This window comes from Rhinatrema bivittatum, chromosome 19 (assembly GCF_901001135.1).
Source record: "Rhinatrema bivittatum chromosome 19, aRhiBiv1.1, whole genome shotgun sequence".
NCBI classification, from domain to species: Eukaryota; Metazoa; Chordata; class Amphibia; order Gymnophiona; family Rhinatrematidae; genus Rhinatrema; species Rhinatrema bivittatum.
Window position 1 is genome coordinate 27,525,516 of NC_042633.1, and position 24,558 is coordinate 27,550,073.

General features: G+C 45.0%; 1 protein-coding gene across 5 annotated transcripts in view; it reads left to right on the plus strand.

Annotated features, from left to right (window-relative positions):
- The window catches only part of LOC115080625 (zinc finger and SCAN domain-containing protein 2-like), a 35,100-nt gene that overhangs the window by 1,939 nt on the left and 8,603 nt on the right, over positions 1-24,558 (plus strand). For 2 of the 5 annotated variants that reach the window (XM_029584914.1, XM_029584912.1), the window contains exons 2-8: positions 3,220-3,601; positions 8,078-8,167; positions 8,557-8,670; positions 9,560-9,686; positions 15,586-15,699; positions 20,853-20,963; positions 24,249-24,329. In XM_029584914.1, coding sequence (XP_029440774.1) covers positions 3,239-3,601; positions 8,078-8,167; positions 8,557-8,670; positions 9,560-9,686; positions 15,586-15,699; positions 20,853-20,963; positions 24,249-24,329 — 1,000 coding nt within the window. In that variant the 5' untranslated portion in view covers positions 3,220-3,238. Of the gene's footprint in view, positions 1-2,989; positions 3,602-8,077; positions 8,168-8,556; positions 8,671-9,559; positions 9,687-15,585; positions 15,700-20,852; positions 20,964-24,248; positions 24,330-24,558 lie in introns of those variants that run through there. The other 3 variants (XM_029584910.1, XM_029584911.1, XM_029584913.1) reach the window with 2 other exon arrangements.

The window sequence follows — 24,558 nt, forward strand, 5'->3', positions numbered from 1 at the left end:
CACTTTCTTCTCATGAATTTGCTTGTTGCTCTTCTCACACTCCTCTTGACTCCCCATGAACTCCTCTCCTTTTTCATCCCCCAACTCTTGTGTAGGCAGACCAGCGCCCATCCCCAGAGCTTGCCTCCACCTGCCTCATATTTCCACATACACCTTCCCTCACGTTGTCCCGTTGTTTACAACCCTCTTTTTCTATCACTTTGTGGGATGGATGGTTCAGGTACAGGGGATCCTGCTTGAAGGCAGAGAGATGGACTGAATATTCTGTACAGGTTCCCACAATCAACATGGGTTACCCCTTGTCTTCAAGTCCATCCTTTAGCCACTGGGGTCAGCTGTGTTTTATCCCTTCCCTTTTGAATTCCTTTACTTCTGCCTCTTCCGAGAGAACATTCCCTGCATCCATCCCCCTTTCTGTGGAAAAAAAATACTTCCCGATGTTGGGACTGACCCTACTCCTTTGGAGCTTCATATTGTGACCCCCTTGGTTCTCTGGTTTTCTTTCCATCAAAAAAGGTTTGATTCCTGTGCATTATTAATACCTTTCAGGTATTAAAAAAAAAGCCAGTATCATAGCTCCCTGTCTTTACATATTTCGGTCTTTCAGTCTCATCTCATAGCTATTTTGATGCAAACCCAACACCATTTAGGTTGTGTGGAGTGCTTCCATCCTGTCTCTGTCCTTTTTGTGATACGGGCTCCAGCTGTGAACTTAGTAGTCCAGATCAGTGCTTCCCGACCCCTTTCTGGAGGCCCACCCAACCAGCAACATCCCCAGGATTGCCACAACGAACATGTACTAGACAGATCTGCACACATTGGAGACCTATCGTATGCAAATCTCTCTCATGCATACTCATTATGGGCATCCTGAAAACCCAGCCGGTCAGGTGTGCCTCCAGGGAAGGGCTGGAAACACTGCTTTAGATGAGGCCTTCCCAAGAACCTGTACATGGGTATTATCACCTCCTTTTTCCTGCCGGTTATGCCTATTTTACTTGGTGGCCCAGCATCCCTCTGGCCTTAGCCACCACCTTGTCGCATTGCTTTGTCACCTTCAGCTCGTCGGACACTGTTACCTCGAAGTCTCTTTCCTGGTCTGTGCACATCAGTCTTTGCCCACCATCATGCACTCCTTGGCAGTGAATCTCAGCTGCCAAACCTTCGACTACTACTCAAGCTTGCTCAGATCACTTTGTAATCTTCTCTGTTTCTTCAGGTGTGTCTGCTGTGCTCACTGACTTCAAATGGTTTCGTAAAACTGTTAGGGGAATTTTATTCAGAGAGGCTTTTATGTAACTTTTATTGCTGATTGTTTATTGCTTGCTTTATAATAATGCTATATGTGTTTTTTTTGTAATCCGCTTAGTATGGCATTGCCACTATAGGCAGAATGAAAGTGTGTTAAATAAATAAAAATACGGTGTTGCAGATATCAGTATTGTCCACAAAAGGACAACCTTTTCCTTCTAATTCTTCTGCAATATTGCTCACAAAGATATTGAACAGAACCGATGCAAGAACTGAGCCTTGTGGCACTCCTTTTATCACCCTTCTCTCCTCAAGAGTAGGTTCCATTTAAGACTACTCATGGTAATGGACTTCTCCTCCAAGAACTTATCCAAACCTTTTTTAAACACAATTACACTAACTACACTAACCACATCCTCTGGCAACAAATTCCAGAGTTTAATTGTGCATTGAGTGAGAGAGAACTTTCTCCAATTAGTTTTAAATGTGCCCCATGCTAACTTCATGGAGTGCCCCCTAGTCTTTCTACTATCCAAAAGAGTAAATAACCGATTCACATTTACTTGTTCTAGACCTCTCATGATTTTAAACACCTCTATCATATCCCCCCTCAGCCGTCTCTTCTCCAAGCTGAAAAGTCCTAACTTCTTTAGTCTTTCCTCATAGGGGAGCTGTTCCATTCCCCTTTATCATTTTGGTAGCCCTTCTCTGTACCTTCTCCATCGCAACTATATCTTTTTTGAGATGTGGCGACCAGAATTGTGCACAGTATTCAAGGTGCGGTCTCACATGGAGCGATAGAGGCATTATGACATTTTCCATTTTATTCACCATTCCCTTTCTAATAATTCCCAACATTCTGTTTGCTTTTTTGACTGCTGCAGCACACTGAACCGACAATTTCAAATTGTTATCCACTATGAAGCCCAGATCTCTTTCTTAGGTTCCATATTAGGAGCTAGCACCCAACATCGTGTAACTATAGCATGGGTTATTTTTCCCTATATGCATCACCTTGCACTTATCCACATTAAATTTCATCTGCCATTTCAATGCCCAATTTTCCAGTCTCACAAGGTCTTCCTGCAATTTATCACAATCTGCTTGTGATTTAACTACTCTGAACAATTTTGTATCATCTGCAAATTTGATTACCTCACTCGTATTTCTTTCCAGATCATTTATAAATATATTGAAAAGTACGGGTCCCGATACAGATCCCTGAGGCACTCCACTGCCCACTCCCTTCCACTGAGAAAATTGTCCATTTAATCCTACTCTCTGTTTCCTGTCTTTTAGCCAGTTTGTAATCCACGAAAGGACATCGCCACCCTTCCCATGACTTTTTACTTTTCCTAGAAGCCTCTCATGAGGAACTTTGTCAAACGCCTTCTGAAAATCCAAGTATACTATATCTACTGGTTCACCTTTATCCACATGTTTATTAATTCCTTCAAAAAAGTGAAGCAGATTTGTGAGGCAAGACTTGCCCTGGGTAAAGCCATGCTGACTTTGTTCCATTAAACCATGTCTTTCTATAAGTTCTGTGATTTTGATGTTTAGAACACTTTCCACTATTTTTCCTGGCACTGAAGTCAGGCTAACCGGTCTGTAGTTTCCCGGATCGCCCCTGGAGCCCTTTTTAAATATTGGGGTTACATTAGCTACCCTCCAGGCTTCAGGTACAATGGATGATTTTAATGATAGGTTACAAATATTTACTAATAGGTCTGAAATTTAATTTTTTAGTTCCTTCAGAACTCTGGGGTGTATACCATCCGGTCCAGGTGATTTACTACTATTCAGTTTGTCAATCAGGCCTACCACATCTTCTAGGTTCATCGTAATTTGGTTCAGTCCCATGCATAGGAGGCAGGGACCAGTATATTTCTCTGAGGTTGGGGATCACCAACTGTCCAGCCCTGCGCCATGCAAACGGCAAGTGACCACCTTCTCTTGTTGCATTAGCAGAGGCTCACGTCCCAGCATGCCTCAATGCCAGGCCTATGGGTGCAAGAACAAACTGGGTAAATCCCCCGGGATCAGCTTCCATGCCATCCCCAATCCAGAGAAGCGGCCAGCGGAGGCACGGCGAGCTGCCCAGTGGCTGAAGAACATAGGCACAGGCTTCACCTTGGAGACCTTCAAGTTCGGCTGCCACAAGGTGGTCTGTTCAGCCCATTTCCAGCCAGACTGTTTCGAGCGGGACCTATGCAGTGAGCTGCTGGAGCTGAAGCCACGCAACAAGCTGAAGCTGGATGCTGTGCCCACCATTTTTCCTCCGCTGGCACCACCTGAGGTGATGACACGGAGAAAGTCCCAGAGACAGCCGAGAAGGAAGCCAAGCAAGGTCAGAGGCTTCTTTAACTTTTTATGGTTCTTTTGCTAGAAAGGAAGTTCTAGAACAAGATGCTGTGGTATGAAGTAGAAAGATTCAGAAGTAACATAAGGAAATAATTCTTCACAGGAAGAGTGGTAGGTGCATAGGGCAGCCTCCTATGAGAGGAAGGTGGAAGCAAAAAGAATATCACAACTCAAGAAAGCCTGGGTCAGACACAGAGGATCCTCAGGGGTGGGGGTGTGAGGGGAAAGCCTGGGACAGGTATAAAGGTTCCTTGGTGGTGGGGGATCGAGGCATGAAGACTGGGATAGCCAGCATCCATGCCAGACCAATCCAGATGAGTGAGTTATGCCCTCCTGCCAGTAGATGGAGACAAAGAAAAAAAAAGCTCAAAGTTGACATCCATTCTCCTATAAAGGTCTGATGCTGCTTTTAGCACTTCAGTATTTTCTCTGACTCCTGTAGATGGTGCAGACATGTGGACTGGTTCTTCAGCTGCTCCTGGGAAGGCAGAACGTAGGCTGAGTCCCGGGGATGTTCCAGGCAATGGTCCTGTGGGACTGAATTCTCCCTTCCCCTTTGGGAACTGACTCAGTAGGGGTCTGAGTTCCTAAGCAACAGGTGGACCCAAGTGATGACGTTTCCTTGGTGGCTCCACAGCAGGGCTAATATGACAGCAGTGTTTGGGCTGGTTTCCCTGGTAGAGAGGGATCCGAAAAAGAAAAAAAGGTTTTCAGCACAGCCTCTTCCGCAGTCTGCCTCCAGGTCTCCTATCATGCTGTGCTGGATTTGGACTCAGTCGGAGATGATCGTCCTCCTCTCTCCCTCCTTCCACTGGCTTCCAGTTTTTCCATGAACATAAAAAAAAAAAAAGGGGGGGGGGGAGGTGAGCCACCACAGTATGTCATGGGGGGCTCAGCGTATCAGATAGGAGGGGGCAAGCCACAGAAGGTCCGCACACTGCCAAAAGCAAAAGTGGATGGGTTAAAGCCCTGGCCCCTGTGATGGAAGGCAGCACTATGGTGGCACATGGCCACAGGGCCTGGTCAGCATTAGCTTTGAGCCAAAAAAATATATCAGTAAGTCAAATGATTCTTTTCCACACCCTGAAGCAGGCTTCTACTTCTCCAGCATTTTCATCAGGACTCGGAATTATTGATCTTTTCCAATATAGACGTTTTGACATTTCTTGCTTTTCATCGCACGCCGCCAGTTAGCTTTTCTCATATTGTGATTTTTCATATAATTTTAAATATTGAATAAATGTGGGAAAAAACCCCCCATATAAACATTTTCATGTCCTTGTTCATTTGCAAGTGTTCCCATCTTTTCTGGATCCATAGTAGGTAGCATTTACAAGGAACACTCTTAATTAGATATAGTTCTTTACTGTTTATATATCGATTGTAATAGTAAATAGTTAAGTATATTAAGGCAAGCAGGCCACAGGCTGTACCTCTTATCCCTCCCATAGTCTGTAGGCTCTCAGCTGGTGGAACGGGCTCTCTGCCCCTCTGCTTGACAGAGGCTCCTGAAGGGGCTGGTAGATTCATAAGCTGCCACTGCTGAAGAGGATGGCAGTCCTTCTTTTTTTTTTTTTTAAGCCTCGCAGTTAAAAAAAAAAAAAAAAAAAAAAAAAGAAGTTGGGGGGCACAGATTATATGATGTACCTTACTTTTAGCAAGGTGATTCCATCTCTCTCTCTCTCTGTTTACCTATGTTTAACCAGCTGCTAGTCTGGTCCTCACAGGGAGAACTCTCTCCAGGGTGGGAAACTGAGACAAGTGAGCAAGCGTTGCCTTCAGCTAGGAAAACCAGCAGAGGAAGGAAAAAAGGTTTTAAGGATTCCCAGGTCAGAGAGGGGGAAGCTCCACGAAACCTGCCTTTCCTTCTCAGTCTGCTAATGGGTACGATGGCTCTGGGTCTCAGGTTCTCCTGGGCTTGGGTCCAAAGGCCCTCAAGGAGGCCAAGGTGACTTTTCTCCACAGGTAATAATGGGCAGAGAGGGTGAGGTGGTGAACCTTCTTACATGAGGTCCCAGGCGGAGTCACAGTTGGATTCTCGCAGAGGGAGAGGTAAGTGCTGGGGGTGCCCTTTGTCAGATGCCCCCCATCTAGCCTGACCGGGGCACGTTAAAGAGGGACCAGAGGCCCTCACAGAGGGCGTGGAGGAGAGTGGCCTGGTGGTTGAAACAGCGGGCTGTGGCCTGGCAAGGCCGGGGTTCAGACCCAGCGGTTGCTACTTGTGACCTTGGGCAGGTCACTTTGCCCTCCATTGCCTTAGGTATAAACTTAGGGGGTCATTTACGAGGATGTGTTAGGGCTTTAACACAGAGAACGCTTGCAGTTGTTACCTGCTAATTGGCTTTCCTGTAGTCCTGACAGACCAGTCTGTAGTCCCACCCTGGGAAGAGAACGGGGAAAAAAAAAAGCTGATGTGAACAAACTGCGGGAACTAGTAGAGGTCAGCCACCCTGGTAAAGGAGTCCAATTTGGTCTAGGATGGAGTTTTCCTACATGACCTAGCAGCAGCAGCTTTCATGGTCAGTGTTGTCATCATACAGACAAATGTTTTGAGCTGGCACTTTTGACTGTCAGACGTGGCCTTTGCCCTACTAGGGGTCAGGTGGGGAGCTTCCATGAGTGGATTTCATCTCAGCCTGGGGAAGCTCCAAGATGAGCATGTTCTTTGGCCCAAAATGGAAAGCAGGAGCCTGGAAGTTTGGAACCATGATGGACAATCCAGTCTTTGGTGTGCGTTGCTGCTGGACATTCCTTGGACTGAGTTCTGAAGGTGCAGTCAGGTGAATTATTCCCTAGAAGATCTCTTCCATTCTTTTCCAACCTTGGTGGTTAAAGAGAACCGGGCAACACAGCGACGTGCCAAAGATCGGGGTTACGGCTTTCGGTGGCATGAAAGAGAACCACAAGGTGGACCTGAGACTTTTGAGCTTCTGCGAGGTCGCTTTACAGGAGGAGACCATATTTCCTTATGAGGGATCCCTTCCTTCAAACTTCTCCTTCCACCAGAGGAGACTGGCATGAAGGCATAACTTGCAAATCTCACAGAGGGCAGAGCCTGGCACTGGCCTGCTGCAAGTACCACAGTCATGGATACTCTCTGGCTACTCTCTGATTGGATCCTTTCTTCTGAGGAATCCAGAGCACAAGTCCTCCGCAGGGGGAGATATCCTCGTCTTGGAAGTGAGCTTAGTTTTGAAAGGATCCCTTCCTCTCAAGCTTCGTAGGGGAGCATCTCTTTTGAGTCTTGTTGTGAAAGGCAGTCCTTTGGTAAGTTTATGTTTCAATCATCTTTATTGATTATCAACACCAAACACACATAAGTACATTCTCAATCCGTATCGGATACTAGTTTGTCTCTAAGGAAAGAATATCTCTCCGCTCAATACGCTGCTTTCTTGGAGGATAGAGTTTCAAGTCTATCAAAATCTGTTTTTTCTCACTCATGATGGTGAGAAAGTCAGGCTGGGACATGGATGGCCACTTCAAGACCATTGTAGGTCATCTTTGGAGATGCTCATAGGTGACCGATTTCTTCTCGGATAAGCCTTTGGTCTATTAATGGGTTCTGTAAAAGCACGGTGAGTTCTAAGGCATCAGTTTCAGGAGAAATCGAGGAAAGGAGCATTTTGGCTCACTCCAGCAAGAGTTTGAAGGTCTTAGAGGACCAGTGACCCCACTCAGTAAGGGCTCAGAATTTGTCTTTCCAAAAGATAATGGCAGGGCAGCACCCTTGCCTACATTGCATCCCTGCTCTAAACATCTCAGTGTGGGTGTGCAGGCAGGGACTGGCTATGCCTTGGATGCAGGAGGACTGAGATTTATTGTGGCTTCTCCACCCGGACTGTGGAGCCTTGGTCTATCCCACTCATCTGGACTGGTCTGGCATGGACGATAAGGAAGGAGAAATTTAAACTTACCAGTTAATTTCCTTTCCTTTAGTCCTGCCAGACCACTCCCAAAGCCACAGTGATCAAGGGGGCTCAGTCTGATAAGTTCAGAAATCATTGTTGCCCACCCTGAGAGCAGCTGGCCTAATTGTGAGTTTGGTATTTCTGGGTTAATAACCATGGAGTGAAGTTTTTTTGCTCTAGTTTTGATTTTGGTGGTGATTTGGAAACCAAAACAAATGATTGCCTCTGGTTGTCTTAGCTTTGACATACTGATGTGGATCTCTGAAATAGACCTACAACAACAGGATACTGAATGGCTGAAGACAGCACCAGACCTTAATAGGAGGAGTTAGGTCAACTTTGAGCTTTTATTTCTCTGTCTCCATCTGCTGGCAGAAGGTTATAACTCACTTGTCTGCACTGGTCTGGCAGGACTGCAGAAAATTCACAGGTAAGTTTAAATGTCACCTTTGTGGTAGGGATGAAGGTGCTGCAGAGACATGACTGGACTTGCAGTTATACATGTAATAGACTTACTGCTGACACCTGTGTTTGTTTTCCCCTGCCATTAGGTGCTTAGAGGCCCCCGGAAGATTCTTATTGGTCCCCCACCTAAAAATGTCGCCACGTTCGCAGTGCTTGCACCGCTTGCACCGAAACCGGTGAGTGCTGTGCTTTCTTATTGCAGAAGATCATGTTGTTAATGCTGAGATCAGCAGCTCTCTCACACTGCAGGATCTGTGACCCGCTTGCTGCTGCCCATGCTGTCCGTGTTCTGCGATTGCACTGTGTGTGTGTGTGTGTGTGTACGCATGCGTGTGAAGCTTGCACTGCCGCTGCCTATGCTGTATGTTTTCTGTGTGTATGCGAATGATGCTTGCACTGCTGCTTCCTGTACATTTTCTGTGGTGACTGTGTGTGTGTGAGAGGGAAACTTTTCACTGTTGCTTTTCATGCTTTACATGTTCTGTGATGGGGCAGTGTGTGTATGTGTGAGGGAGGGTTGTTAATATTAATATTTTCAGGTTTTTTTTTTTCCTTTATCTTTAAGGCAGTGGAAGCATCCATGATACTTAGCAGTAATTTGATAAACAACCACATAGCTGACCCCCAGAAATTCCCCATACAGACCTCGGACAAAGCTCCAACAGCATTTTCAAACATGGTGAGAATTTGTCATGAAACGCTATGAAGAGCTGATGAGCACGCAGCTCACTAGCCATGCTGCGCTTTGCCATAGTGGAGACCTGGGTTCATTTTCCACCCCCGGTTTCTGTTTCTTGAGTCAGTCAGGGCCAGGAATGCGGCAGTCAGTGCCGAAAGCTGCGGGGGGGGGGGGGGGGGGGGGGGTGAGTCTCAGCCATCATCTAGCGATGACACCTAGTGGCCAGTCTCTAGGCACATGTGAAGTGCAATACGGAGGAACTAGTGATCTGTGGCCATCGGCCAAGGACAATTGCTATAGTTGTTGGGTAGGGTGGGGTGGGCGAGAGAAGGTGTTATAAAATGGGGTGGGGGAAATTCCTGGGGTCACTGCAAATGAAGGTTTGTGGCACCGTAGCCCAAGAGAGACTATGATGGCGCGGTAAGCTCATAGGAGGCCAAATCCTCCTCCATAGGCCTGCGTGATAGTCTGTCCTGTGTATTAGGGTATATAGTGCTGCCCAGGAGCCATGCACCTTTCAGTCAGTATGTGGAGTGCTACCTGGGAGCTGGGTCTCTATGGGTCAGTGTATGTAGTATTTCCCAGAACCAAATCTTTGGGTTAGTGTATGCAGTACTTCCAGATAGATGAATCTCGGTGGGGCAGTGTATATAGCGTTACTGGAACTGAAGTGTCTGTGGGTCAGTGTACAGTACATAGTGCTACCTGGCAGCTGAGTCTCTTCTGGTCACTGTATATAGCGCTACCCCCAGAACCGAGACCCTGCCACTGAATGTGTCTAGTGCTACTCATGAGCTAATTTCCAGCATCTCGGACACGTGTCTCCTATGGCTGAGGACGAATGCCGCAGAGCTTGTTGTGACTGTGACAAACCATGACCTTTTTTCAGGCCTCGGTGGCGTTCCGTGACGTGGCGGCCTGTTTCTCGGAGGAGGAGTGGGAGGCATTGGGGGAGTGGCAGAAGGAGCTGTACAGGAAAGTGATGAAGGAGATCCACGCAGCCCTGCTCTCCATGGGTGAGGATTTGGTGCACTCCCCTGCCTCTCCTAATTACCTCCCTTGCCCTTTCCCTTATTTTTCCTTCAAAAGCCCTTATGTGAGCACATGAGGAGGGTGATTTTCCAGCTGCCGCGTTGCTGGAAAGTCCGGGACTGCTTCTTACCCCCAGTTTTTTCAACCACTTTTCAAAGGAAAAGTATGCGTGTACTTTTACTTTGAAACGTTCCTGCCGAGATTGCACCTGCTTTTCCTGCAGACATTTTTTTCAGACCACGCACAGTTGTGAAAATCCAAAACTGTGTGTATAGTTCCTCCCCCCCGACCTAACCCCCTCCGTGGGAATGCTTCCGTTACAATGCGGGTAAGAGTACTCGCCTGATGGAGCTGCGCACGTACTTATATCCACGTGCAAGGTAGGCGGTTATCAGACAGGTGAGTTACTTGGCGAAAACCCTTTGAAAATTGCCCTCTGTGAGGGTGGAAGTGCCTCTTTCCTTTTCATTCAGCTAGACCAGTCCAGAAGCATGGGTTATGCCCACCAACCAGCAGCTGGCAACAGAGACTAGCAGCACCAGTGATCATCAAATGGTATGGTTTAATATCACAAAAAGGACATGGAAAAGAAGCACAAAAACCCAAGTTTTGATGTTCAAAAACACAGACTTTGATGAAATGGGGAAGTACCTGGAGGAAGAACTAAAAGGCTGGGAAAACGAGAGAGATGTGGATCAACAGTGGACCAATCTAAAAGGAGCAATTACCAAGGCAACTAATCTATATGTTAGAAAAGTAAAGAAAAGCAAAAGAAAAATGAAACCTATCTGGTTCTCAAAGGAGGTGGCTGACAAAATAAAGGCTAAAAGAACAGTGTTCAAGAAATATAAAAGATCCCAAAAGGAGGAGCACAAAGAAGAATATCTGGTAGAACTGAGGGAGACGAAGAAATTAATCAAGATGGCAAAAAGTCAAACGGAAGAGAGGATTGCCAAAGAGGTAAAGAGTGGTAACAAAACATTTTTCAGATACATCAGTGAAAAGAGAAAAGTTCAAAGTGGTATAGTGAAATTGAAAGGTGGAAAGGATCAATGTGTGGAGAGAGACGAAGAAATGGCAGAAATATTAAACGAATACTTCAGTTCTGTGTTCACTAAAGAGGACCCTGGAGAAGGACCGTCACTAGTTAACAAGAAACTGGAGGGGAATGGAGTAGATGTAACTCCATTTACAGTAGAAAATGTATGGGAAGAGCTGGTGAAACTGAAAGTGGACAAAGCCATGGGGCCTGATGAAGTTCATCCCAGAATACTGAGGGAGCTCAGAGATGTGCTGGCGGGTCCGCTGTGTGACCTGTTCAATAGATCCCTAGAAACGGGAGTGGTGCCGAATGATTGGAGGAGAGCGGTGGTGGTCCCGCTTCACAAGAGTGGGAACAGAGAAGAGGCTGGTAACTACAGACCGGTTAGCCTCACTTCGGTGGTGGGAAAAGTAATGGAGTCACTGTTGAAAGAGAGAATAGTGAACTATCTACAGTCTGGAGAATTGCTGGACCAGAGGCAGCATGGATTTACCATTGGAAGATCCTGTCAGACAAATCTGATTGACTTTTTTGACTGGGTAACCAAGGAATTGGATCAAGGAAGAGCACTCGATGTCATCTACTTGGACTTCAGCAAAGCTTTTGACACTGTCCCGCACAGGAGACTGGTGAATAAAATGAGAAGCTTAGGAGTGAGTGCCGAGGTGGTGGCCTGGATTGCAAACTGGTTGACGGACAGAAGACAATGTGTGATGGTAAATGGAACTCTCTCTGAAGAGAGAGCGGTTTTAAGCGGTGTACCGCAGGGATCGGTGTTGGGACCGGTCCTTTTCAATATCTTTGTGAGCGACATTGCGGAAGGGATAGAAGGTAAGGTATGTCTTTTTGCGGATGACACTAAGATCTGCAACAGAGTGGACACGCCGGAAGGAGTGGAGAGAATGAGACGGGATTTAAGGAAGCTGGAAGATTGGTCGAAGATATGGCAGCTGACATTCAATGCCAAGAAGTGCAGAGTCTTGCATATGGGGAGTGGAAATCCGAATGAACTGTATTCGATGGGAGGAGAAAGGCTGATGTGCACGGAGCAGGAGAGAGACCTTGGGGTGATGGTGTCTAATGATCTGAAGTCGGCGAAACAATGTGACAAGGCGATAGCTAAAGCCAGAAGAATGCTGGGCTGCATAGAGAGAGGAATATCGAGTAAGAAAAGGGAAGTGATTATCCCCTTGTACAGGTCCTTGGTGAGACCTCACCTGGAGTATTGTGTTCAGTTCTGGAGACCGTATCTCCGAAGAGACAGAGACAAGATGGAGGCGGTCCAGAGAAGGGTGACCAAAAAGGTGGAAGGTCTTCATCGAATGACTTATGAGGAGAGATTGAAGAATCTAAATATGTACACCCTGGAGGAAAGGAGGAGCAGAGGTGATATGATACAGACTTTCAGATACTTGAAAGGTTTTAATGATCTAAAGACAACGACAAACCTTTTCCGTAGGAAAAAAATCAGCAGAACCAGGGGTCACGATTTGAAGCTCCAGGGAGGAAGATTCAGAACCAATGTCAGGAAGTATTTCTTCACGGAGAGGGTGGTGGATGCCTGGAATGCCCTTCTGGAGGAAGTGGTGAAGACCAGAACTGTGAAGGACTTCAAAGGGGCGTGGGATAAACACTGTGGATCCATAAAATCAAGAGGCCGTCAATAAGGAGTGGGTGGCTCGCCAGAATGACGGCTACTGCCTGGAGATAATATCCTTATTCAATAAACATACACATGGTTACTGTGACATGGTTACTGTGACTCCAACATCGCTCTAAGCTACAACAGCAAGAGGAAATGTGGAAAAAAGGATTCGCACTCACAAAGCGGGGAGTAGCTGGCTTGTTACGGCGGTTACTACCCCAAACCAAATAAGACTGATACTTACTTTCAACGCATATCCAGCATAGCTGTCTGCTTCAACGGCAGGGGAGAAGAAAAACTGATACTTCACGCATATCCAGCATAGCGCTCTGCTTCAACGGCAGGGGAGAAGAAAAACTGATACTTCACGCATATCCAGCATAGCTCTCTGCTTCAACGGCAGGGGAGAAGAAAAAAGGATTCGCACTCACAAAGCAGGGAGTAGCTGGCTTGTTACGGCGGTTACTACCCAAAACCAAATAAGCCTGATACTTCACTTTCAATGCATTTCCAGCATAGCTCCCTGCTTCAACGGCAGGGGAGAAGAAAAAAGGATTCGCACTCACAAAGCGGGGAGTAGCTGGCTTGTTACGGCGGTTACTACCCCAAACCAAATGTGCCTGATACTTCACTTTCGATGCATATCCAGCATGGCTCTCTGCTTCAACAGCATGGGAGAAGACTGATACTTCACGCATATCCAGCATAGCTCCCTGCTTCAACGGCAGGGGAGAAAAAAAGAAAACTGATACTTCACGCATATCCAGCATAGCTCCCTGCTTCAACGGCAGGGGAGAAGAAAAACAACCAATAAGGGCTGAATATCAAGTCTGGGTAAAACAAATAAGCATGGGTGTAGCTTGCTTATTGCGGCGGTTACTTCCCCTATTACCCCTAACTAATCAAGCTTGATATTTCACTTGGATGCAGCTCCATCACTGCTCTCTACATTAATGGTGGGGGTGGAAGGGAAATAGAACCAAAGAGTTAAGAGAAACAGATAAGTAAGAGAAAAAATGTGTGAAGCTTGCTGGGCAGACTGGATGGGCCGTTTGGTCTTCTTCTGCCGTCATTTCTATGTTTCAGGCTTGCTGATGTCACCCCCTCATAGGATCCTGTGCTGGCTTCAGCCTGCCGCTATTCTTTGTCTCCAGCAGATGGTAGGCAAGCATTTCCCGTCCTGTGAGCTGAGGCCTGGTTAGGATGAGTGAAAGAAATCTAGTGTAAGGGGCTGCTCCTGCGGTGAAAGCCTTGCACTCCCTCCCCCTGTTGAGCATTGCCCAGGACCAGGGCACTTTCCAGTATTTTAGCTGGCGTAGGCGTCAGATTGTCTGTTTAGCTTTCTTCCTTCCCCCAACCCTCCTCCTCGCTGAATATTGGATCCGTTGGGATCTAGCGCTATTTGTGTTTGTCCCTGTCTTTAAAAAAAAAAAAAAAAAGAAAACTAGAAGAAGGAAAGCATCAAGAACTCCTCCAGCGGCAGCAGTGTGGGCGAGTCAGATATTTGAATTTGATTTACCCCGGTCACGGCATTGAATCTCTGTCTGAGTGGGAGAGCACAGCAGCCATGTCCGCGGGAAGCGAGCCATTCTATGCGTTTGCTGCCAGGCGCGTCAGCGGTGGGCTGGAGGGGCTTCTCCGTTAGGCCGTCTCGGTAGGAGGAGAGAGGAGCTGAATGGAGCCGCTTTTTTTGGCTGCTCCGGGGGAGGGGGGCCCACATCGGCGAGGTCCGTCATGTTCTCTGTTCCCGCTGACAGCCTCAGCACTGTGGCAGGAGTGGTGGCCATTTTAAAACCGCTGCAGCGAGACAGGGGATATTAAATCTCCCTCTCTCATTTCTTGGTGCAGGAAAGGAAGACTGATGATAACCTCTCTCTGCGTGGGCCTTGGGGGTCCAGTGGTGTTTTGAGATTCTCTGCCGAATGTATTTTTATGGGACAGGGCTGTGTCTCAAGACCCACGGCAGTTCACCCTTCTTCCCAGGAGGCTTCTGCTGTTCAGGCAGAAAGTCAATTAAAAGGAAGAGATGTACGAGCTGGAGGGCAATAGTTTTTCCAGGGTAGTGGGTCCCTTGATGGCCTTAAGAGTCTGAGAGATGGGGTCAGGAAGGGGTACATCCTCCTCTTGTAATATTTGTCAGAAGAAGGAATTCTACTTCCCAGTCTTTTGCAGAGATCGGGGGAAACGAGGGCCCTAGTAGCACCGTAGACCCTGTTGTGGCCAAGTATCCCAGAGCCTTGCAAACTTTCCCACTGCATGAGGTAGTGCAGGTCCTCGTCATTCTGGATTAGTTTCTCTGGGAACTGTTTAAAAAAAAAACCCAAACCAAACCCAGCTTCCCTTAGTTGGTTGTGCTAGAGGGTGCAGTTGCCAAATGTTCTTCTGACTCTACAGAGGTAAGTGCTGCCCTTATGAAAGCAGGGGAGAGAATCTGCGCTGGAGTGGGTAACTGAGGCTACCAGCAAGTCTCTTCAAGGGTCTGCTTGCTTATAACTGGATTGGGGCTGTGACAAGTTTGCCTTTGTTGAGGGCAGGTTCCTGTGGTCCCTCAGCTTGAACCTGAAACAGTATTTTTGGCTGACTGGGTGCATATAGTGACCAAAAGGATTGACTTCCTTGGGGTGGCTAGGTGGCTGTTGTGTTTACGAGCCCTTTCAGGGGGGAGCTATTTATTTGATAATGACATGGCTAAATTTGGGAGAGAGTCCAAGGTTCTTAGACTCACTAAGGACAAGCCAAAAGGTTGAATCTCCTGCACCGCTGGCCTATGATAGGTTCCAGAGTCGAGGGCAGGGCTTCCCACAGCCAGTCGGATTTTCAGGATATCCACAAGGAATATGCAGGAGATACATTTGCATACAATGGAGACTCAGTATATGCAAGTTTTAGGGTGCTGAATTAAGCTCTTCATTCACTCAACCTCTCATGTACTTGGGGAAGGGTTTCAGGATCCCTTTCCACCATCCTAAGGTGCATTGGGAACCAGTTGCTGATTATTCTGTATCTTGGGTCAGTACATGGAGACCTTACCTATAAAATTATTTTGCAGTACTGTTAAAAAAAAAATAAATAAATAAATAAATAAAATACCTTGTGCTCAGCATCTCCCAAGCAAGACCAAAATTAATTTCCATTCCCCTCTGTAATGAATATTAGTAACCTGTTATGCAATTTTATGTTCTCTGTTTTTCAACAGGCTACCGAATCACTAACCCAGACATTCTGTTCCGAATAAAACTGGAGGAGGAGCCACTCTTTGGGACTAACTGTACTACACATTGCAGAGGCAAACGTCAGAGTCCCAGCACAGGTAAGAGCTTTGCTTGCCTTTCTTCGGCTCAGCTGTGGGGCATGTGTCTCTCTTCGCCAAGTTCTTTTCCTCTTCTTGCATTGAAAGTGAAAAGAAGAAGTTTTAGCAGGCCAGCCTTCTCGGGGCATTACACAAAAAGTCAGCAAGAAGGCAGGCCTGCTGTTGGTTTGGGCAGAAAAGCACGTGAGAATGTTATCGGTGGATTTTCTCAGTCAGAATGTTGTGGACCCAGGAGAGAGTAGTTGTTGTCTCTGGTGGCATTTGATATGATAGTGTCTTCGTGGGAACATCCAAGAATATGGAAGGTCAGCAGCTGGTCTTGGACACTCTAGTGCAGACTTGGCTGTGGGAGGCCCCCGTTGTTCGTGTTGTCACCGTGGCCATTGATAGGCCAGATAATTCAGCTAACTTCGGAACATTGAGGCCTGGTCATTCTGGTAGGCTCCATATTTGCTGTTGCGGCCTTGGTGTGCGGATCAGTAAAGGGGATTTCATTCAGTTAGTTTCCTCTCCTATTCATAAATCTGGTCATGTTCTGGATTTGATTTTTCAATTGTAGTTTTAATTTAGTAAAAAAATGTTTATCCTGTGGTCTGATCAGCCAGCCTTTTGCTTAACTGTTAATTTTGGAATAAATATAAATATCTCATGCAAGGAATGTAGAATTTTGAGAAAGAGATTAGAATCTGAATTACTTTATGAAACCTGGAATAGCTCTGATCAAACACTGATTTTTAGTGCAGCTGAACAAGCCATCCGATGGTGGGGATGGGTCATTATCTCCGATAAATGAAGATTTATCGAGGCCTATTTTGGTTGAGAGAAACTTTAAATCTAAATCTTCCCCTTGGTTCTCAGATGAATTGTGTATTGTAAAAGGAATATGAAAAGAGCCGAAAAGGTGGAGGAAATCAAAAAATAAAGAATTTGAGAAGTGTTAACAGGGATACAACAACCGTTTGCAGGATTATTGGAGACTAAGAGAAATTATTATTCTGGTCTAGTGCATAATGTAGTGAATATGTCCTTAGCACTGTATAGATCTGTAAAATCTTTGGTTAAGCCTCCATTGGTGTTTACCACTTCATTCAGCTTGCATGTTGATGAGAAGGTTGCAGAATTTCTTCAGGATAAAGTTAAATCAGTTTCTGGCTGGGACTAGATGAGTCTTTGAATTTTAATTGTGCTCATTTTGATGACTGTGATGTTAACTGTAAGTGGATGGATTTTCAGCCTGTTTCTGCGATATTGCATTTGGTTTTGTCTAAGGTAACTATTTCTTCCGTTGACTTGGATCCTTGCCTGTTTTCATTGGTAAAAAAACCCCGTTACCGTTCTTTGAAAATTGAGCAATTTGCAACAAATAATCTTCCCTTACAGTATGGCGATGTACCAGCCAGTGTGAAAAAGAGCCGCCACGAAAAGATCCTTTGATTTCTCCTGATAATCTATCGAACTATCGCCCCATTTCCAATTTGTGCACTGTTGCTAAGGTGTTGGGAAAATGTTTCTAAATGATGGTGTTTTACATGAAGGTCAATTTGCGTTTCGCAAAGGGAAAGGAACAGAAATGCTTGTAGTATCTTTGGATGACATTCGCTGTAGCTTAGATCATGTAAAGAGTGGGATTTTAGTTCAACTAGATGTCAAATCTGAGTTGGACACTATTTCTCATGAAATATTGTTGAGAAGATAGATGTACCAAGATGTTAAAAACAATTAGCTAGTGAGTTATCTAAAGTGCGGGTACATTTTAAAATGTATGCGGATGACGTACAATGTTATGTCACCCAACAAAAAAAAAGGGAATCCCCCAAAGAAACCTCAGTCTATAAAAATGTCTTGCAATTGAGTAAAGCCAAGCCACATCAGCAAGCCTGACGGCCGGGCCACCCAGACAACTCAGTCGTTTGCGGCAGAACAATTCTTTTTCAATATTTTTTTTATGCATTAGAATATAAAATCCATCAGCTTGGTGAACGTGGCTCTACCACGGCCAATGTTATGTGCCAGTGAGGCTATTTTTAATCATTGATTGAAAAAAAAAATTGGAGGTTGGTTTAAGGATAACAGCTTAGTCCTTAATCTTGCCAAATGTTCTGTATTCTGGTTAGGATCATTGCCTGTGCTGAATGTTTCATATAGGATAAGAATAAAATTCAGTTGTGTTCTGAAGCAAAGAGCCTGGACGTAGTTATAGATTCCAGATTGGTTCTTAATGCTCAAGTACAGAAGGTTTTTAAAACTGCGGGTTTTTTTAAAGTTTCGCCTGTTGGCTCCCTTGAAATACATTCTTCCTTTTTGAGAATTCAGGTGAGTTATTAAAGCTATAGTTTGTACTCACCTTGATTATTGCAACTCACAGGTGGATTGCCAAAATATCTGCTGCATGTATTATCACTTATTCAAAATGTGGCGGTCAGGGCTATCTTGGGATTAACATATGATGAAAGTATTTCTCCTAATTTGGAAAAATTGCACTGGCTATCAGTAACTCAAAGAGTGAAGTTTGTTGCTTACCTTGGCTTATAAATCACTGTATTCGGAATCCTTTTGTTGGCAGAGCATATGTTGTCTTTATGTAGCTTCACGTTCGGCTAAACAGTGCATGTCAGTGACTTCGTCAATTTCTGTCGCAAAAATGAAAGCATTATCTGTATTAGGGTCAGAGTTATGGAGCTTCTCTTCCCACTGAAATACGCCAAACATCTGATTACTTGAAATTTCAGAAAGTATTGAAAACCTTTCTGCTCTCAAGTGCTTTTATTTACTGATTTTATGGTTTGCATTTATTTTATGCATGTTCGCTGTAATCCGCAGGGGAGTTTGCGAATTGTGGGCTATAAATTGCAGAAATAGATCAATCGATCTGGTGTAACTGCCTTGCAACAGGCCATTGATTCTCCCTCTTCAGCGAAATCTCTTGTCTGAGGGTCTAGGGCTTCACGCGGATCCGGATCAGGTTTGTCTTATGACTTGGCCCTTGATGTAGGGCTCATCTAGTTCAGAAGGGTTATTCTCAAACAGGCTAATTTTAAAATGAGTGCACGGGCACCCATACTTGCGCAATGTGGCACACGAGCGGAGATGCACTTGAATTTAAAATCATGCACTATGCTCCTAATTTTAAGAGGTTATTCCAGCAAACCTGTTGTGTACCTTCCATACTATTTTGCCGGCTTTAATGCTTATACGTAAGCGGACTTTAAATCGTGCTCACGCAAGGGGCAGTCTAGATTTTCAGATTAGTCCACCGGTTTGCCCGGTCGATCTCAAGGTCATCCAGACCCCTCTGATCCTTCATCCTGCACGGATCCCCCTGTCGTGTAAGCCCCAAAACACGAGATCTGCAGACGTACTCTTCATCAGGAGCAGGAAGAACGTTATGTGGCTAACAAGCCGCTGCACGCGGTGGCCTCTGGTTTTAAAATACGGAGCTATGTGTGTAACAGCTAGCCTTGCCCTGGAATGCTGGTGACCTTCCCCTAACTCCACCCTTTTCCCGCCCCTTTTTTGTAACGCATGCATATATATGCATATAATGTCTGGCTTTTAAAAAAATGTTGCCCCCATGCAGTCCATATACTCGCATATATGGGCCTTTTTAACTTGACCAATGCTTTTACAGTTCACCTCAAAGAATTGTGGGTACTCTTCTGAAAGTGAGAACAGATTCTACTTCCTTAACTTAGGTTCGGCTCTAGAGAGTGTTTTGAGCACTGGTGTTCTGAGAAGCTGTTAAGTCCTCGTAGGACTTGGATTCCAGAGATTCTGGAATTTTTGCAGGGCAGCTAAGGGTTAGGCTCTTAATTCCTTGAAAATTCAGGTGGCAGCTATTGTGGGTTATAAGGGATGCATTGGAGGGAAACTGCTGTCTTCTCATCCAGATGTGTCCCATTTTCTAAGGTGGGGGTAAACAGATCAGACTGCCGATAAAGGTCCTGTTTCCTTTTTAGAACCTTAATTTGGTCTTGTCTTGGCAGGTCAGCAGTTCAAGCCCCTTAGAGAGATCTTGGTTAGGTTGCTCCCCTTGAAAACGGTGTTCTTGGTGGCCATTTCTTCGGCCAGAAGGATCTCAGAGTTGTAGGCTTTGTCTTGCAAGAAGCTTTTTCTGCAGATTTCTTGAGGCATGGTGAAGATTGGGGCAGTGCCCTTTTTTCTTCCAAAGGTGACCTCCATTTTTTGTCTGAATCAGTCGGTATGGAAGAGTCAAATTCTGATCTGCTCCATCATTTAGATGTGTGCAGAGTACTATTATGATATCGCAAGCTCATGAATGCCTTCAGAAAATCTGATCATCTTTTTCTTCTGTACAGGGGAATGTGTAGTGGTCAAGCAGCCTCTAAGGCTTCAATAGCTTGATGAATTAAGATGATTACAGTGGCATATATAGCTAGTGGTAGGGCCTTACTGAGGCAGGTTTGGGCTCATTCCGCTAGAGCTCAGGCTGCGTCCTGGGTTGAGTACCGTCTGGTTTCTCTGGAGGAGATCTGTAGAGTGGCGATGTGGTCTTCCTTACATTCTTTTTCTAAGGATTATAAGTTTGATGTAAGGACCAGATGAAATTCAGAGTTTGACACTGAGGTTTGAGAGCGGGTTTGGCAGTGACCTGCCCTGATCAGGAGTAGTTTGGATACATCTTGTCCATTTGGACTGGTCTGACTGGATGATGAGGAAGGAGAAATTAGGATTTACCTGATAATTTCCTTTCCTTGAATCCAGTCAGACCAATCCAGAACCCTCCCCTTGCCGCCAGATCTGTGTAAATAGTTTTTTTTCTGCAGTGCAAGAAGATTATTTGTCTACAAGAGATTATGCACTCACTTGTTTTTGTTTTTTTTAATTTTTAGAACACCATGTTGGTTTTAGAAGCCCCATGGTTTAAAAAAAAACCCAAAAACAAAACATGTTTAGTAATAAGATGCTATTGCCCTCAGTTAGCTTATTACAAGTAATACTGGCAGGTTGAATCAGCACGGATGTTTATAAGGGTAACATTATGGAACCTGTTTGTCTCTGTCTCCATCTGCGGGTTGGAGTGCATAACCCACCTGACTGGACTGGTCTGACTGGATTCAAAGAAAGGAAATAATCAGGTAAGTCCTAATTTCTCCTTTGTTTCTTTTATGTATTTTTTTTTTTTTAACTAACAGATTCTCCAGCCATCCACCCAGATATTTTATTGAGAATTAAACAAGAGGAAGAGCCACGTTTCAGTGATGGCCAAAACGAGGACAAGAAGAAACCAAGAAATCTAGCCATAGGTGAGTAAGAACCTGTACAGGGTCGTTGAGAGACTAGGATTTGGGGAGTATGGGCAGTCCCTGAGAGTCATGAAGTGACATGGGCATCTCTGGAAAGTCTTTAAGTGACATGGATACCACTAGAGAGTCATTGAGTGGCTGGGATATGGGACTGAGGACAACGTCACAGATTAGTTGAGAGGACAATTTTCAAAGTAGTTTATCTAGGGAACTGAGCAGTTCCCCAGATAAAATCAGGGTCTGAAAATGGCCTACCCCCCCCCCCCCTCTGAGGGGAGTTTCCCTTTTAAATGTCCTTTGCAGATCTGCTGCTGCAAAATACAAAAGAAATGTAAAAAGTTGCCCCCCCCCCCCTAGTGACTGGAATTATGGGAGCATGAACACCTCTGAAGAATCATTTGGTGACTCTGAGATTGCTGCATAGACACCCAAAGCCATCAGAGTGGATGGGCGCTGTAGTGGCAAGAGCCAACAGGAGCTCTTTTGCAAATGCATCATCTGAGGGGGTCCTGGGCCATCAGCTTCCTGCAGCTGGCCTTGCCACCCTTGTCAGGGTAAGGACTTATTAGCTCAGAGTTGAGGTAAAGATTTATCATTATGAAGTCAGGGAAAGGGGTTGGAAACCAATTTCAGTAAGGTAGGGAGCGTGCACTGCCATAATATGAGTGCAGTATGCTGCTTTGGGCGGTCAGTATTTGTTGTATAACTTGTATGGAAGTTTGAGAATATTCTAAAGATCATTTTAGATAAGCATTTCTTTTTGCTTGAACATGTGCAATGTCTTAATTTTGTATTTAAAAATCTTTTATGTATGAGCTATAAAATTCAATACATCTTTTGATATGGTTCCTTTGTCGTGAGTACTACACTAGAAGGAGCCATTGGGAGGCCAACAAATCTTCGTGTTAGCAAAGTTAACAAAAGTAAGAGGGGAAAGAGTATGAATTTCAAAGGAGGTAGCTGAAAAGTCAGGGCAAAAAGATTCGCCTTGAAAAAGTAAAAAGGATCTTAGCATTTTACCCTTGAAACCCATTATTTGTTTTTGTAAAGCCTGTAGCTGTTAAATGTTTTTTCTGTTTAACCTGTTATATGTAAAGCCTGTTGCTAATTTATTGTTTTACTGTAAACCGAGGTGATGTATAACTATACGTACCACGGTATATAAAAATCTATAAATAAATAAATAAATAGAAAGAGGAGGACAGGGAAACATATCTGGAAAAGCTGAGAGAAGCAGGGAAGGTAGTCAGGACTTGAGCAGAATGAAAGATAACTAAGGTGGTAAAGCAGGTTGTGTGTCAATGAAAGAAGGAAGGGAATAGCTGGGATTGTAAAACTGAGTGGAGAAGAGGAGGAACGTATGGAGGTTGACCAGGAAAATATGGAACTATTGAACAAATACTTTTGTTTAGAGCTCACTAAAAAAAAGATAAAAGGGATTGAGGGAGGCATGTGTAGATGGTTGGCAGGGATGCGCATGGTAGTGGGGTAGATGCCACACCATTCACAGAACAGAGGGTTTGCCTAGACCTAACAAAAACTGAAAATGGCCAGAGCTCTGGCATCTGATGGAATGATTCCTCGGATGTAAATGGACTTCAGAGACGTTCTGGCAGCTCCACTGATGGATTTCCTCAATCAGTCTTTGGAGATGGCAGTGGTTCCACAGGACCGGAGAGGGGCAGATGCCCCCCCCCCCCCCCCCCCCCCCCCCCCTTTCATAACATTGGTACTAGGAAGGAAGTTTGGAAATGAACTGGTTAGTATGACCTCGTTGGTGGGAAAACTAATGGGAGTCTTTACTGAAGGAAAAGATGATGAATCTAAGTTGCAGAATCTGAAGCAGCATGGTTTCACCAGAAGAAGATTATATCAATCAGATGTGCTCAGTTTCTTTGATTGCATGAGCAGGGAATTAGATCAGGGATGTGTGCTTGATGCAGTCTGCTAGGAGTTCAGCCAAGCTTTTGATACTGTCCTTCACAGAAAGCTCATTGATAAACTGTGCAGCTGCTCCAAGGTGGGGAACTGGATTGGAAACTGATTGAATGATAGATGAGAGAGGATAGTGGTAAACGGAGTTCTCTCTGAGAAAAAGGTTTAGTTATGGACTGCCCCAGGGATCTCTCTTGGAATCAGTTCTGTTCAATTTCTTTGTGAACCAACATTGCAGGGGGGGGGGGGGCAGTGCGGACATGGAAAGGACTCGTGTGGCCAAAAGAAGAGCTAGGGGAGCACAGAAAAGCCCCACCAGTCTATCTCAAATGTTAAAATAAAAGTGAGAGAGGGAACAGAGACACAGATGAACGATCAATTTCCAGCCGAATCAGACCCAACCTCTACTGGGATATACAGTACCATGAGAACAGCCCTCAGCAATCTACTGCAATAGAGAAATGTAGGAATACACAATAAATAACATTTCTAAAACATTTTTTGATAGTGAGCCAATAAAATCATAAAAATATACTTATTACACATTCATATACAATAAAAACTACCAGTAGGTACATATATATAAAAACACATGTATAACAGGCCAACGACGGCTCAGGCTGCTATTCCAAATCTTGACTAGATCAGCTTATAGACACTGACTGAAAAGCACATAGTTTGAAAAGGACCTGACATAGCCACGTTTCGGGATTCATGCCTGCATCAGGGGTATTATAGACTTCACTTGAAAATAAATTGTGGTAAGCACCATGAAAGAAATGTAATTACAATCTCATGAGCTTTTATTTGCACCTACTGGGTTTGGGGGAGGGGCAGGGTTTCTATCCTCCAGAATTCTGCCCAGTCATCGCAAGAATGGTCCTTGCTAATGTGGCCGCCCCCTACTTGTAGATATCCATATTCAGTCAGCCAGATAAACTTATCCATCTGAGTTTGGAGTGGTGCAGCCGCGCTATTGAATATGGACGGCTATCTTAAAGATAGTTAGGTTTATCCAGCTAATTATACAGCATGACAGAGTTAGCCAGCTAACCTGAATCCTCCCAGAATGCTCTTATGTTATCCTGCTAAAGTTTAGCCAGATAAATTCCCAGAATATTCAGAAGTCAGTAATTTCTGAATTATCCGGCTAGATGCCTCTGAATATGGACCTCTAAGTGTCATCACTGTGTGATGACTGAGACTTCCTTCCCGCCAGGGGATATGAACGCTGCTTATGAGCATCCCCACTTCTGGCCAGCCTGGGTGGCAAAAGATCTGGCCTAGGAATTGAACTCTAGTTCTCTGAGCCACCAGATTGCTACTGAGTTTCTTTATTTTTAAACGCAGCAACTCCCATTTTCGATCCAGATGTTTCATTGTGGATTAAGCAAGTGGATGAGCCACCTGAGAGTGAATGTGGTGATAAGGGTGAGTATGATGTTAGTCTGGGGGTATTTCACAGCATTGGGGGGGGGGGAGGGGTTTGACCTGCTTGAGGGATCATTTTTTCCTCCATCGATAAGCAGAGCTAAAGTAGCCATGACTCATGGATGATGAAATCCAACAGCACCAAATGGATCCTTCTTTCTTAGCTCAGACATTTTGCTCTTCTGAGCATGTGTGGAAGTTCCTGCGTGGGTGCTGCCTTGTGAACCCC